We start from the raw sequence: 13,614 nt of genomic DNA on the forward strand, positions 1-13,614 counted from the left end.
ATCCTCTCCTTTTCTCCCTCATTCCTCTTCTTCTAACTCAACCCCCACTCTTCACTTCAAAGAACGAAAGCTCATCTAAAAAACCATTCAAAACACCCAAACCCCCTCTCTCCCCCCCTTCCCTCTCTCACAGCCCAAACGCACCCCCCTCGTTCCCCTCCCCCTCCTCCCTCCTCCCAGGATTATCCCCATCAGGCAACATCGGTTGAATCCCTCTAGCCCGCTGAAACCTCTCAGTCGTGATCTCGAACGAGCGAGGCAACCGATCGTCCCAGATCCCTTGATTTTGGATCTGTTGAGCGAGGGAACGCGTGCAGCTCAGGATGCGGGACATGCCTGCGAAAAAAAGGGGGAAAGGAGGGAAGTTAAGAGGGGAAATTGGGTGGGAAAAGGAGAAAGGAAGGAGAAGAAGAGAGATGGACGAAACCATGTCCGTGGAAAGCGACGGCAGCCCAGAGGTTGGGTTGGTTAGGGACGGGTCCGACGAGAGGGAGGATGTCCCGGGAGTAACCCATGATTCCTGAGGAGATTTGGTTCGGGGGTTTCGGAGATGAGTTTGGAGAGAGAGAGAGAGAGAGAGAGAAGGAAAAAAAAAAGAGGAGGGAAAAGAGAAAGACGAAGGACGAACCAGTCCAAATCCTCGTCAATCCCTCGCCGGGAGCTTCGTCTCCCCAGTTCAACTGCTTCTTGAGGTATCCCGACAGGTCTGCGAGAACAAGGAAGATTCAGTCAGTTTTCAATCCCAGTTCAGCGACACGTTGAAACGACCACTCACACTCCTTCACAGGTTCGAGAACGACGCTGTCGTCGACGACTCCGATGAACTCGTCCTTCGTTCCTAATCCCTCCCCGACGCAGGTTCCCCAGCCGACTCCCATGACGAGTCCAGCTCCTCCGGCGGTGACGAGGTAGGGTCCTTCGAAGCCGTAGGTGTAGTCAAGCGAGCCTGAGGCGCCGGAGAAGGAGGGAGGGGTGGTGATGAGGGAGGCGTGTCCTCGGACGGGGGTGATGCTGGGGGAAGAGAGGGACAAGAGGAGGCGGAAGAAGGGAGTCAGTCATCTGAGTTAATCTTTGAAGAGCGGTTCTTCGAGCTTCATCGGGGAAGGAAAGGGCTCGAACGAAGCGAGTCGAGAAGCGACGCGTTCGCCATTCGTTTGGAACTCACTGCTTCTTGAAATCGTCGTCTGCCTCCCCGAACAGATGTCCCGTGTGAGCATTCGAGCACAGCACAACCATCCCAGCTTCTACACTCCCCTTCGATCCGACGGTCTCGACCTTCCAACCTTCCTTTCCTTCGCCAACGAGAGGAGTGATGGATTCGACGGGCGTCCACGTTTGGAGTTCGAACGAGGAGGCTGAAGAGGTTTTAGGGTCGAGAGCTATGCGAAGGAGAGCGGTGCAGAGTTTGTGAGGGTGAACGGATCCAGCGGGTTTGAGGTAGGCTCCGATGGCTGTTGGTGTGCGAGAGATCTGAGAGGGAGACAGAGGAGAGGGAAACGGGGAAGCGATCAGCGAGGGAAGAAACGCGACGAGCATTGAAGAAGCCGTAGGTTGACTAGGAGAGGTGATCGAAGCAGAGAGTCTAACGATACGGGAGCAGGAAGATCGCAAAGACGAGGGAAGACGCCAACTCACCCTCTTCGCCTCCTCCGGATCTTCGATCCACTTTGACTCCGTCTCCTCCTCCAACCCTTGCTCAGCCCTAGCATCGAGCCAAGCTTTCCTAGCAGCTCGCTGGTTGGCTTTGACGGACTCAGTCTCGAACACTGCAGCGTTTTAGAAAGAACGATGGTCAGCTCGACGCGTCGTCGTCGTCCTCCTCTAGCTTTTCCACGCCTCTCCTCCCAGCATAGCTGCAATAAGATGCAAAACTCACCCCCGATACCCTGACCACAGTACAGATCAACCTCGTCGACCAACCCTTCCTTCTCACAGATCTCCTTAGCGAGCTCGTAGTTTTCTCGCTCGGACTTGATGATCTTGAGAGCTTCGACTGAAGAAACACCAGCACCTCCTTCTGAGAGCGGGGTGATGAGAGATGGGTAGGCGTTGGAAGTTGCTGGTGCGAGATGACCTCCGTTTCGTCCAGCTGAATCGAAGAAACGAAGCGAGAAGAAGAGGGTTGGGAGGTGAGGACGGACGAGCTCTGAAGCGATTTTGAAGCGAAGATAAACGAACTAGCTCCTGAGGCAACATCCTTAGCTTCCAGCAACAGAATGGTCTTCCCTTCTCCGGCTGCTCCTGGTCGAGTGAGTTGATAAGCGAGCGAAGCACCTGGGCGAAGCGAGAGGGCGAAAGCGTGTCAGTCTGATCTTTCTGTCGAGCTCACTTCCAACTTTGCTGCCTCAAAATCAGACGAACCAGTCATTCCGGCTCCGATGATGACGATGTCCACCCTTTCCTTGGGTAAGGAACTTTCTTTCCCATAATTCCAGAGACTTTTGGGACCTTTGTTCTGTGAGGATCAGGAAAGGCGGCAACAGCAAAGGAAGGCGAGAAAGGTGAGCTTGAGCTTCGTGCTGGCAAGAGGCTCGTAAGATCGAGCGGAAGAAGATGGAGGACGAACGGTTGCTTGCCAGTGAGAGACTGTCGACGTGAAGGGTTGTGGCCAGCTTGACATTTTCTGGGTAAGTGAGTAGAGTGGTGGGTGAGAGTTGGGAGCAGAGAGAGGGAGGGAGGAGGAAACATCAGTCGAGCTCGATTTCGCCGACGGAGATAGCCTTGGGCGCTCTTTCACTGGCCCTCTCTCTGCAAGAAAGACTGGCGGATTTTCTGAGTCGAGCAGAATAGAGACTTCGAAGTAAGTCTGTCGTTCTTGCACGCACTTTCTGCCAAAAAGAGAGCAGGAGGAAGAGGGAAGGGGCATAAAGGAGCGCCAAAGCGAGACGGCGCTCTCGAGTTTGTTGACGCGACTTTCTTCTCCTTCCTTCTCTCGCCAAACAGCTTTGCAATCTCTCTTATCGCACCAGAAGATCATTTCACGAGTCTTCTGTCGAATGCGAAGATTTTCTCGCAGAAAGTCACGTAACCTTGTCGGCCCAGGTCGGGCGAAATCACCCCAGCTTGATTTCCCATCCCTCCCTTTGCTCCCTCTGTCCTCCATCTGACCTCCAACCTGTTCTCCGTTGCACCCTCAAGCTTTTCACTCTCCTTCTTTCGCTCGACGACATCTCTAGACTAGACTCTCCGGTATGGCTGCTTTACAAGGTCAGTCGGAGGTGAAGGAAGCGGAGGGAAGAGGACGGTGAGAAGAGGGAGGAGGGGAGGAAGGGGTTGAACGAGCTCAACGTTTTTGAGAGAGCCGTCCTGCTGGAAAGCTGATTTCTTTCGTTTTCCTTCGTTCGTGGGAGCAGATGACTCTAAGGTGCTGATCCTCTACGCTGGAGGAACGATTGGTATGCTTCAAAGCGATGTTGGGTGAGTGAAAGAAGAAAAGAAGCGAGCTCACCAGATTTGGCGAGCTCGTCCTCCCTTCTCCTCCTTCCCTCACCTCTTGTTCCTTCGACCCGTCTCGCTCCTCAGCCGCTGATCCTACTGCAATCTGGTTCTTGTCTCTTCTTCAAACAGATACGTCCCCGAACCAGGATTCCTCACGGTTCGTACCTTCGCTGTTCTGTTACCCTCCTCGCTCGACAGCTCCCTCCCCTCTCTCTCCTTTCGTCTCACTGATCCCTTCCCTCTCTCCGTTCTCAACTAGGCCACTCTTAAAGCTCAATCTCGATTCCACGACCCTACTCGATCTTCCCTCCACTCTCACACCCAATCCTCCTCAGCTTTCCTCTCGTGGTCCTCCTCCGCCTCCAACCCTTCGTCGTCGCGGCCGACAACCCCTCCCAATCACAACCATCAGCAGTCCTACAAACCCTTCGACGACGCTCTCGCTTTCACCGTCAAGGCTTCTCTTGCTGATGAGGAGTCCGAGGTCGAAGGAGAGGTGCTGCACGATGGAGAGGACGGTGTTCGCTACCGAGAAAGCAGAGTTGAGGGTTTGGTGACGCCTCCGGTAGATAAGGGTGGACGAAGGGTCAGATATTGTGTTTTGGAGGTGAGTCTTCAGTCGAGGGATGTTTCTATCGCCGGTGTTGGTGTAGATCTAAGAGGAACAGTGACTCTCGAAGGCCGGAACTGAGCCTTCTTGTTCCTCTCCTCACGCCTCTCCAGTACTCGCCTCTCATCGATTCCTCGAACGTTTGCTCTTCAGGTTCGTCCCATCCTCTCGTTCCTTACCTCTTCTTATCTCCATCGCCAACTGTGGTGTCAGCCGTTCCACTCTGTCTCGACGTCGACGATCACGAACTCATGTTTTCCCTCCCGTTCCCGCTCTCCAAAACCAGACTGGATTCGTCTCGCCGCCGACATCTCTCTCAACTACGCTTCGTTCGATGGATTCCTAATCCTCCACGGAACCGACACCATGGCCTTTTCAGCGAGCGCGTTGAGTTTCTTGCTCGAGGATTTGGTGAGTTTCTCGTCTTCCGTCGCGTCGGATCTTCTTGTCTTGCAGCTAGCTCACCCGCTCTTCGCGCTCTCGATCCCCAGGGAAAGCCTGTGATCTTCACCGGAGCTCAGAGTCAGTAGTCTGCAGCTCTTCTCTTCTACTCTTCGAGCTGACTTGACCTCGACGTTCTCTTTCCGAATCCCTCCACTGCAGTTCCTCTCTCCTCCCTTCGATCCGACGGATTCGCCAACCTCCTCGGCGGCCTCATCATCTCCGGAACCTTCCCTACTCTCCCCGAAGTTGGTCTCTTCTTCAACGGAACCGTCTGGAGAGGAAACAGGACCAGGAAGATCTCGAACGAAGGTTTCGACGCGTTCGAAGGAGAGGGCGGAGGAGTTGGAGCTCTGATTACTGGTGAGTCGTATGACAATTTTGTTATTTGAGGATGGGTGCTTGTCTAGTGAGATGTTGAGATGGAACCGTTTTCACGGATGGCGGAGAGGGAGGGGAATGAAGAAGATTCGACGGGAACTGACATCTCTCCCCTTTTTCTTCACTTGCCGACGCATAGTTGGGATCCACATGGAGGTCAACTGGGGTCAGATCATCCGACCAAGGGCTTTGAGTCCGTTCAAAGCTCATCGAGGTGAGTTTAAGCCTCGAAAATCGCGTCGAACGAACGACGCGTCTTTCCTCCTCTGCTTGAAACTAATCTGTTTCCCTGGTCCCTCTCCTTCTTCCGTCAACTCGGAAAGGCATGTGCACTGATGTCGGTGAGTCGCCACTTTTCCACTTCGGTTTCTCAGGGCGAAGAGTTTCGAATCAAATCTGTCCTGACTTCCTCCCTTTCCTCCCCTTCTTCCCCTTCTTCCTACCGTTGTTCTATCATTCTCTAGCCATCCTCCGAATCTTCCCCGGTATTTCGGCTGCCTTCTTCCGATCCTTCCTCTTCTCGGCTTCTCCACCCCTCAAAGGAGTCGTCCTCGAAACGTTCGGAGCAGGAAACGCGCCTGAGCGGGAGGACATCATGGCTGAGCTGAGGAAGGCAACCTCGGAGATGGGGATCGTGATCGTCAATATTACTCAGTGCCCTGAAGGATTCGTGAGCAAGGCTTACTCCGGAGGTTGGGCTCTGGAGAAGGCTGGAGTTGTTGCTGGAGGTGGTGAGTTTCGTTTCTTTTTTCATCCCGTCTCTTCAGCGATCTGGGCTTCCAAATCAAGTAGGCTGACCTTCATCTCCTATCTATGTCTACAGATATGACCACCGAGGTAGGTTTCGCTCCAATCTCTTCCCGACTTGCGTCTCTTCTCCGTTGCGTGTCGACGCGTTGCCGAGCTGACCTTCGTTTCATTTGATCTCTCTTCATTTGCCGCTCAGTGTGCTCTTACCAAACTCTCCTACCTACTCTCCAAACCAAACATATCGATCTCTCAAGTTCACCATCTCATCGGCGCCTCCCTTCGAGGAGAGATCTCCTCCCCTCCCTCGACGAACGACACTTCCTCCCCCGAACCAGCCATCGAATCTCTCGAACGTCTTCAAGACCTCCTCCTCCAAGCCTCTCGCCTCTCGGAACCTCATCCTTCTTCCTCTACCGTCACCGTCACGGTTCCACTCCCTCCCATTCCCTCGGACTTCGCGACCCTCCCGTCCTCAACGAACCCAGTTCATCCAGCTTCGAGGACCGTCGCAGCTTGGGCCCAGCCCTCGAAATCAGCAGCCATCTTGGAGTCAGCTCTACTTCCTCATCTCCTCACTTCGGCAGTGAAGAACGGAGATGCTGCGTTGCTGAGCTCGTTGCTGGACGAGCATGCGTCGCCGAAGATGGGAAGTCCCGGCGCCGTCTCGACGGAGAGGAATCCTGCCAACGGAATCAATGAGGTCGGGATGAGTTTGTTGCATGTCGCTGCTATTCATGGGAAGGAAGCGGTCGTGAAGGTCCTGCTGGAGAGAGGAGCGATGGTTCACGTTCGGGATCTGCTCGGGTGAGTGTTTCCTTCCCGAAGAACGACGAAACAGGTGATTCGACGGGTATTGATCCCCTTCTTAACCTTTTCGCTCTTTTCTAGGCACACCCCTCTATACTACGCTGCTCGACAAGGTCACGACGAGACGGCGAAGGTGTTGAGAGAAGCAGGTTCGTCGCGTCTCTCGTCTTCCCTTCTTCCCTCTTCTTCTTTCGTCCGACCAAACGCTAACTCTTGCACCTTTTCGCTCTTCGCTCAGGTGCCATGTTTGCTGGCTCGGACGTAGAGGGTGGGTTCGTCGAGTTGGGAAAGAGGAAGAAGACTGAGGACGTCGACGATCAGCTCAGCGGAGGAATCTGGGATTGATGATAGCTTTCGTTGCAAAGGATTGAGCCGAAATCTAAACGATGTGCATCGGAGTAGCCGACAATGAGAGCAAAAATACCTCGCAACAACCCAGACACTTACTCCTCGCACACCCTTTGCCTCTTCGATTCTCGACGCGTCGTCACCAATCGGTTCCCAGCAGCTCTTCTTGTGCTCCTTCCAGTGGGATCTCTGATGAGCTGAAGATGGGAAAGGAGGGAGAGTCAGGATAAGTACCAAGCGAGAGAGATGAGACCTGGACGAACCACGACAGCAGTAGCAGAGCGATTTGCACTGGAGGAAGAAGAAAGGGGAGAGATTCAGCGAGGAGGCGAAGAGAGTTCGGGAAAAGGAACGAAAAAGAAAAACCACTCACCTTTCCACGCGCCATCAACTCTTCTCCATCCTTCAGCTTCTTGCATTCCCCAACTCCAACGCCAGCTGCCTTCGCCTCGCATCTCCACCAAGGGGTCAAGCTGCTCGACGGACTCCTCCTTCGGGAAGTTGAGTTTCAGGAGACTGATAAGGAATACGGAATGAGCGAGCGGCCTTTTCCCGTCGTTTTCCCCCTCGACAGTGAGAGCAGAGGCTCTGGGATCCAGAGCAGCACGAAGCAAAGCGTGACCAGGAATCGCGCCTCTCGGGTCTCTCGTTCGAAGAGAAGAGCAGATCTGAACGCCATCTATCATAGTTCCTCGTCCTCGTCATCGTAGGACTCCTGGATCAGCCTGAGAGAGAAAAGAGAAACGGGTGGGGAAAGAAGTGAAAGACGCGTCAGTGAAGGTCGCAAGAACGCGACGCGAAGCGATTTTCGTCGACGACCGGAGAAAGGTCATCTTTCAGACTAACCGGTAGATGTACGAAGGAGCGTGATCACCACTGGGCAAAGGAAGAAGCGGGGCGAGAGGAAGATGAGTGACTAGCTCGACTCGAAAAGACGAGAAAAAAACAAAGATTGCACTCACTGATCCGTCAAAAACACGTCCAACAGCTCCGGTCCAACGTAATCAAACCTCGGGTTTACAACCTCTACCACATCCCCAATCTTCCCGCCCTCTCCGAAACCCAGTACCTCTCCAGGAGGCCCGAAATCTCCAGCTCCAAACTCCTGATACTTGTTCCAACTCGGCGTCAACTTGTACTGTCCCGCACAGACGATGACCTGAACCGAGTGAGCTTTGGCAGCTTTGGCGGCGAGAAGAGAACCGGAGGGAGCGAAGATACCTCCGGTGGAAAGGATGGTGGAGCAGGGGAGGAGGAGTTTGGTGCACCGAGGGATGAAGGCGAAGAGGTTGGAGTCGGGGATGAGGAGGGTTGGGATGGGTGGGACGTGGGAGGAGAGGGACCGAGCTAGGGAGTGACCGGAGAGGCTATGGGGAAAAAAAGGCGGAGGACGAGAGGTGAAAGGTAAGTTTGGACGAAGAGAGGGAGGGAGAGGGCAGAAAGAGAAAGGGAACGAACGAAGGAGCAGTCTCAGCGATGATGACGGTAAACTTTCGATCTTTGGCAGCGTGTTTGAGGAAGGCTTCGATCGTTTTAGAGTGTCCTAGGGTGATGATGATCTCACTGGACGTAGGAGGATAACCAAAAGCGAGGCTGAGGTCAGCGAAACGCGACGAGCTCGACTCCTCCTTCTCCTTCCTCCTTGACGCGACACTCACGTCGAATGGATATGACTTCCAGCTCCCTTGGCGACGTTATCCACTGCCGACATGACCTCGTCAATAACCTCGTCAATGGCTCCGATCAAGTGAGGTTTGACGTTGCTAGCCTTCTTCCCTCCCAGTCCCGACTTGTCGTTGTCCTCCCATTCCCACTCGGGGACGTCGACGGGTGCTGGAGTAGGAGTTGCAGAAGAGAACCCAGTCGAGGTGACTCCTGCTGGAGGACCGACGATTCCTGTAGGGATTCGAGTCGAACGAGAGGATCCACCGTGGAGGAGGAAGGTCGAGAGGGAGAGGGCTGAGGAGGAAGGTCCGAGGAGGAGTTGGGAGGAGGAGAGGGAAGATGGGTTCGAGTTGGACGAAGTGCTTTGGGATTGAATGACGAAAGCTCGGTACTCTTCTCGGATGAGTCGAAGAATTTTGCGGACGATGTTTCCTGAGGCGAACTCTGGTAAGACGGCGAGGAGGGAAGAAGGAGGAAGGAGAAGAACAAAAGGGAAGGGAGGAGGTGAGCTCGCGAGCTTCAAAACGGAAAACCAAACGTAGCCCTTCCAGCCGTTCTATAGGTTTTTGAAGACGTACCTTTGGGTTGAGCGAGAGTAAGCTCCCTTCCAACCTCTTTAACGCTGTTGATCAACTCGTCGATGGATGAGAATTTGGCGTTGGAGACGACGAGCTTGAGGAGGGTAGCGGTCTCGAGCGAGACGGCGTGAGAACCAGAGATTTGTCTGAGAAGAGCCACAGGGGATCAGATTTGAAGAGAGGTGGCGGTCAGATAAAGCTCCAGGGAGTACCACCTAGGAAGGTATAGTAGCGAGAGAGGCAGTCAGGGACGAAGCTGACCTTCTTCTGAGCTTCTCCTTGAGAACCTCAATCGAACGAAGAGTAGCTCGATTCCGAATAGATCCTAAGGATGCAGAAGGCGCCTGCAAAGTCGAACAGAGGTCAGCTTCGGGGTGCCATCTACGAGAGAGTAGAAAAGATGAGCTCACCATGTTTCGTTTGGTAGGGAAGGAAGGAGTCGGGAGGGAAGGAAGGGAGCGAGTCAGAAAACGAAACGAGCTCACTTTCGTCTCCTTCTTCCAACTGCATTTCCCCTCCTTTTTCCACAACTTTTCAGCATGTCCAGCCCTCCCTTGTATGAAACCGTCATCCCAGCAGATCATCCTGGCGAGAGACGAATGAACGAAGCCATCCTCAAGGCGCTCGAGAAGGACCAGAGGAACGATCCTGCCCTCGTCTCGGCCGCGATAAAGATCCTGAAACGAGACATGGAGAAGCCCAGCGTTCATCTCTCTACAGGTCCCATGAGTATGTCAGGAGACAGAAGACCTTGGGTCAGACCTGTTATGTCGCACATGGATCCTCTCGCTGCAGCTCTCGGGTTGGACAAGGAGGGAGGATGGAAGGAGGTCTGGAGGACGATGGATCAGAACAGAAGTCGACTCTGTCAGCTCGTGAGTCGTTTTCCTTCTTCGAAACTTCTCTGTAGCTTCTTCAAAGGCTGATCAAGACGCTCCTCGTTCCTAGGTCTGGTCTGTGCTCGAGTGGAGCTCTGGAAAGGAGGCGGGAAACACGTTCACGGTGAGCTTCCTCCTCCTTCCCTCTCCTCTCTCCTCTCTCACTTTTCTCTTCGCCTTTCCCACAGTACTGCTTCTGCACCAAGTACCTCCCTTCCCTCATCGAGGCAGTCATCTCAGAACCAGCTCCCTCAATCTTCGACTCTCCCTACGATCTCATCCTTCGAGGAGCTGGTCAGACCGCCCTCCTCTCCTTCTACCTTCGAGCTCGACCCGACAAGGCAATCCAACTTCGAGACGTCTACTACAAGAAGACCATGCAGGCTACTACTCTCGTGCGTCTCTTGTCTTCTTCTACGTCCTCTCTGATGTCCTTGAGCTGCAGCTGACGTTCGTCTCTCTCTCTCAAACAGAACTTCGACGTCGACGCGTGCTACCTCCATCTCTGCCCTCATCTCCTCGTCATCCATACCTGCATGGTCGCCTACGCTACTTCTCTTCTCTCCTCTTCATCCCAGAGGAACCCTTCCCTCCCACCCGAACTTCAATCATCCGTCGAGTCGTTCAACCCTCTCGTCGAACCTCTCCTCGCACTCATTCGACTTCGAGACAAGGGCGGAAAGGCCTTCCCTTGGCCTGGATTCCTTTTGGGAAACTACTTCGCGTTCATCATGCCCATCAGAGGTAAAGACGTACGAGTAGAGGAGCCCAGACTCCTTGGTCCCGAGTGGCCTCCTGCCGGAAGCGATTTCTTGATCTGTGGTTCGTCGGGATTGAAGTGCGAGGAGAGAGATCCGAAGAAGTTGATGGCTTGCTCGAAGGTGAGCAGCTATGACTTTCACACTCTTATCTGTCGAACTATCTTTAAACTTTGCTTCTGCTCTTGGTTCTTCAGTGTCGCGTCAGATTGTACTGCTGCGTTGGTGAGCTTCAAGCCGACGCGTCTCGTCCGCTTCTTCCCTTCGCCCTCGCTGATCTCCACCGTCTATGCCCTCCCAGAACACGCCAAAGCCGACTGGGACCACGGGAAGCACAAGTACTTCTGTCAGAAGATCGTTTGGAATGCTTGATCAGAGGACGACCAGATCTGCCTTCGTTCGATTTTCACGTCGACGTTTCGTTTGTTGGCAGCTAGGACGAGTTGATATCATGCATCTTTTCACTTTCCAATCCTTTCCTGACGCGAGAGCAAGCGTTTACTGTGCAAACCTTCAGTTTCGTTCCCTCTTCGACTCTCTTGAGAGCGAGCTTCAAAGACAACCAAACAAACGACCGAGGGCGTTCTTTTCGTTCGCCAGCAAACCTGCTGAAACGAAAACAGAAGACGTCGACTCTTCTCAAATGGAGGAAGAATATCTGCCGGTCGAGTCAGAAGAACATTTGACAACTCTCTGCTAGGATATCTGCCGCTCAGGATGTTTTTCCTCACCTCCACTTTTCGCTGCCGATTTGCCCGTTCGCTCTCCCAACTCTCCTTCCTTCCTTCCGACACCCATCATCTCTCCTTCCTTCCCTCTCTTCCCCCTTCCACCCTTCTCTTCGAATCAACATGTCTCCTTCACCAGTCAGAGTCTCGGTCATTGGAGTGGGGATGAGTGCTCTGTGAGTAGACCTTCTCGCGTTCGGTTGAAAGGGAAAGGAGAAGGAAGCTCAAGCTGACCTCGTTCCCTTCCTTTGTTTCAGCGTCTTCCACATCCCCTTCATCCTGTCCCTCCCCAAGCTCTACACTCTCCACTCCATTCTCGAGAGGAAAGCCACTCCCGAGAAGTCGGACGCTCGGGACTTCTTCCCTGGCGTCAAAGTTGTCACAAACCTCAAGGACGTTCTCGAGGACGCTGAGGTCGATCTCGTCGTTGTTTCTGGACCCAACGGAGTTCACTTCGAGCACGCTAAGGTCAGTGGAGCGGGTACTCGACTGTATATAGGACACTCTGAGCTGACTTGTTTCTCTTCCTAGGCTGCTCTCGAGGCTGGAAAGAACGGTTCGTTGCTCGTCATCTCATCCTTCGCTCTCTCGTCTCTCGTCCCCCATCGTCCTTTCGAATCCCATGGCCCTTTCGTCACCGAGTTAGCCCTCTAATTTTCCACACGCACTGACCTTGCTCTAATCTCTTGATGGTTTCACTTTCCTTCTCCAGTCGTCGTCGAAAAGCCCATCACGCCAACGTTCGAGGAGGCCCAGATCCTCGTCGCTCTCGCAAAGAAGACTGGTCTCGTTCTCGCTACCTACCAGTCTCGAAGGTTCGACTCGGATTTCCTCACTACCAAGGCTCTCATCGAGGAGGGAGCTTTCGGAGAGCTCAGCGAGTTCGAGGTCCGTTTCTTCGTCTTCTTCCCCCTCGAGGAGGAGCTGACCCGATTCGCTTCGTTTGATTTCGGTCTCCCTTAGTCTCACTACGACCGATACAAGAACGAGCTCGCTACTGCTAGGCTCTGGAAGGAGGCTCCCGAAGTTGGGATTGGAGCTGAGTTCGATCTGGGATCTCATCTTGTATGTCTCAATCTGCTCGTTCGACCGACTCGACGCGTCTGGTTCTGACTCCCCCGCCCTCCCTTCTTCCTTCGCCTTCAGCTCGATCAAGCACTTACTCTCTTCGGAAGACCTCAAACCATCACTGCCGTGATCCGAAACTCTCGAGCCATCGGTCACCCAGACGTTTCCGACTCGTTCCACATCCAGCGTTCGTCTCTCTTTGCTTTTTCTTTCTCGGGCGCGTCGACTTACTCTCCTTCTCTTTCCCTCGAATTCCTCACAGTCGGCTACCCTGCTACCGAGGCTGCCGGTCGACGACTTCCTCTTATCGCTACCGTCCAGGGATCCATCCTTTCCCTCGTCGCTCCTCAACTTCGATTCTCCATTAAGGGTTCGTCTTGTCTCAATCTCGTCCTTCCGGGTACTACCGTCGATCTGACTTCCTCCCCACCACTCATTTCCTCTATAGGAACCAACGCTGCTTTCGTGAAGCACGGTCTGGACGTCCAGGAGGATCAGCTCATCGCGTCCGGTTTTTGGAAGGGCCCTCCTCAGGACGGAGCCGTCAAGCCTGACGATACTACCGGAGTTTGGGGAACCGAGCCCGAGAGCATCTGGGGAACCCTCTACACTTTGGATGGAAAGCAGAAGAAGTGAGTGGGACGGACGTCGTTTCATCGAGGGAAGGAAGTTGAGCAGAGCTGATCGTCGACGCGTCTCTCTTTAATCCCTTTCTTCTTTCCAGGGTCCCGAGCAAGACCGGTGCTTACAAAGGTCAGTTCCATCGCTCTTTTTCCTTCTTCTCTCCTCCTTTCTGACGGTTTGCTTTCTATGTATCTCATCTTTCAGCTTGGTTCGAGAACGTCGCTGAGGTGGGTCCCTCTTTCGCATCGCCGTCCCGTCTCGCTCAATCTGACCTTTTGGCTCTTCTCCCCTTTTCAGGCCGTTCAAACCAAGAACCCTTCTCTCCTTCTTGTCAAGCCTGAGCAGGCTGCTCTCGTTATTGAGGTTATCGAGGCGGCGATCAAGAGTTCGAAGGAGGGAAAGAGGGTCAACTTCTAAGTGTCGGGACTCGAGTGTAAATGTATGGATCTTATAAATAACTCAAACCCTTCTACACAATTGATAGCACCGAGTAGAGCGAGCATAAGGGGCCTCGCTGGGAGCCGAACTGGCGACGACGGC

At 53.8% G+C, this 13,614-nt stretch overlaps 6 protein-coding genes across 6 annotated transcripts; 3 read left to right on the forward strand and 3 right to left on the reverse strand.

Moving 5' to 3' along the window:
- Positions 1 to 127: 127 nt before the first annotated feature.
- BDY24DRAFT_342681 (NAD(P)/FAD-dependent oxidoreductase) lies at positions 128 to 2,620 on the reverse strand (the record flags this gene model as incomplete). Its single annotated transcript, XM_076637495.1, has 10 exons — positions 128 to 336; positions 428 to 520; positions 629 to 706; positions 776 to 1,011; positions 1,166 to 1,470; positions 1,636 to 1,766; positions 1,877 to 2,089; positions 2,179 to 2,274; positions 2,362 to 2,455; positions 2,567 to 2,620. 10 exons carry the CDS (start codon positions 2,618 to 2,620, stop codon positions 128 to 130), a joined length of 1,509 nt encoding a protein of 502 aa, XP_076494818.1.
- A 482-nt stretch (positions 2,621 to 3,102) lies between these two features.
- Positions 3,103 to 6,786, forward strand: ASP1 (asparaginase ASP1). Its single transcript, XM_076641322.1, has 15 exons — positions 3,103 to 3,207; positions 3,354 to 3,417; positions 3,568 to 3,595; positions 3,698 to 4,045; positions 4,162 to 4,201; positions 4,335 to 4,459; positions 4,540 to 4,570; positions 4,652 to 4,852; positions 5,010 to 5,084; positions 5,194 to 5,211; positions 5,335 to 5,601; positions 5,694 to 5,707; positions 5,817 to 6,424; positions 6,509 to 6,576; positions 6,666 to 6,786. The coding sequence occupies exons 1-15, from the start codon at positions 3,192 to 3,194 to the stop codon at positions 6,770 to 6,772; spliced, it is 2,010 nt and encodes a 669-aa protein (XP_076494819.1). The 5' UTR covers positions 3,103 to 3,191; the 3' UTR covers positions 6,773 to 6,786.
- Positions 6,787 to 6,850: 64 nt separating this feature from the next.
- On the reverse strand, positions 6,851 to 7,555 carry BDY24DRAFT_128767 (uncharacterized protein). Its single transcript, XM_076635983.1, has 2 exons — positions 7,149 to 7,555; positions 6,851 to 7,066 (listed from the first exon to the last, which is right to left on the reverse strand). The coding sequence occupies exons 1-2, from the start codon at positions 7,459 to 7,461 to the stop codon at positions 6,915 to 6,917; spliced, it is 465 nt and encodes a 154-aa protein (XP_076494820.1). The 5' UTR covers positions 7,462 to 7,555; the 3' UTR covers positions 6,851 to 6,914.
- Positions 7,462 to 9,477, reverse strand: GCD7 (translation initiation factor eIF2B subunit beta). The gene is made up of 7 exons (XM_076635982.1): positions 9,429 to 9,477; positions 9,280 to 9,362; positions 9,019 to 9,164; positions 8,434 to 8,884; positions 8,234 to 8,338; positions 7,738 to 8,142; positions 7,462 to 7,651 (listed from the first exon to the last, which is right to left on the reverse strand). The coding sequence occupies exons 1-7, from the start codon at positions 9,429 to 9,431 to the stop codon at positions 7,612 to 7,614; spliced, it is 1,233 nt and encodes a 410-aa protein (XP_076494821.1). The 5' UTR covers positions 9,432 to 9,477; the 3' UTR covers positions 7,462 to 7,611.
- Positions 9,478 to 9,522: 45 nt separating this feature from the next.
- On the forward strand, positions 9,523 to 10,109 carry BDY24DRAFT_128787 (uncharacterized protein). Its single transcript, XM_076635984.1, has one exon. It carries the CDS (start codon positions 9,558 to 9,560, stop codon positions 9,942 to 9,944), a length of 387 nt encoding a protein of 128 aa, XP_076494822.1. The 5' UTR covers positions 9,523 to 9,557; the 3' UTR covers positions 9,945 to 10,109.
- A 1,297-nt stretch (positions 10,110 to 11,406) lies between these two features.
- BDY24DRAFT_395629 (NAD binding Rossmann fold oxidoreductase) lies at positions 11,407 to 13,538 on the forward strand. Its single transcript, XM_076641323.1, has 11 exons — positions 11,407 to 11,558; positions 11,640 to 11,850; positions 11,914 to 11,938; positions 12,095 to 12,270; positions 12,346 to 12,447; positions 12,529 to 12,637; positions 12,713 to 12,820; positions 12,899 to 13,082; positions 13,175 to 13,203; positions 13,279 to 13,301; positions 13,372 to 13,538. Exons 1-11 carry the CDS (start codon positions 11,506 to 11,508, stop codon positions 13,489 to 13,491), a joined length of 1,140 nt encoding a protein of 379 aa, XP_076494823.1. The 5' UTR covers positions 11,407 to 11,505; the 3' UTR covers positions 13,492 to 13,538.
- Positions 13,539 to 13,614: the final 76 nt, after the last annotated feature.

Source organism: Mrakia frigida (genome assembly GCF_051309035.1).
Source record: "Mrakia frigida strain ATCC 22029 unplaced genomic scaffold BDY24scaffold_24, whole genome shotgun sequence".
Taxonomy (NCBI): domain Eukaryota; kingdom Fungi; phylum Basidiomycota; class Tremellomycetes; order Cystofilobasidiales; family Mrakiaceae; genus Mrakia; species Mrakia frigida.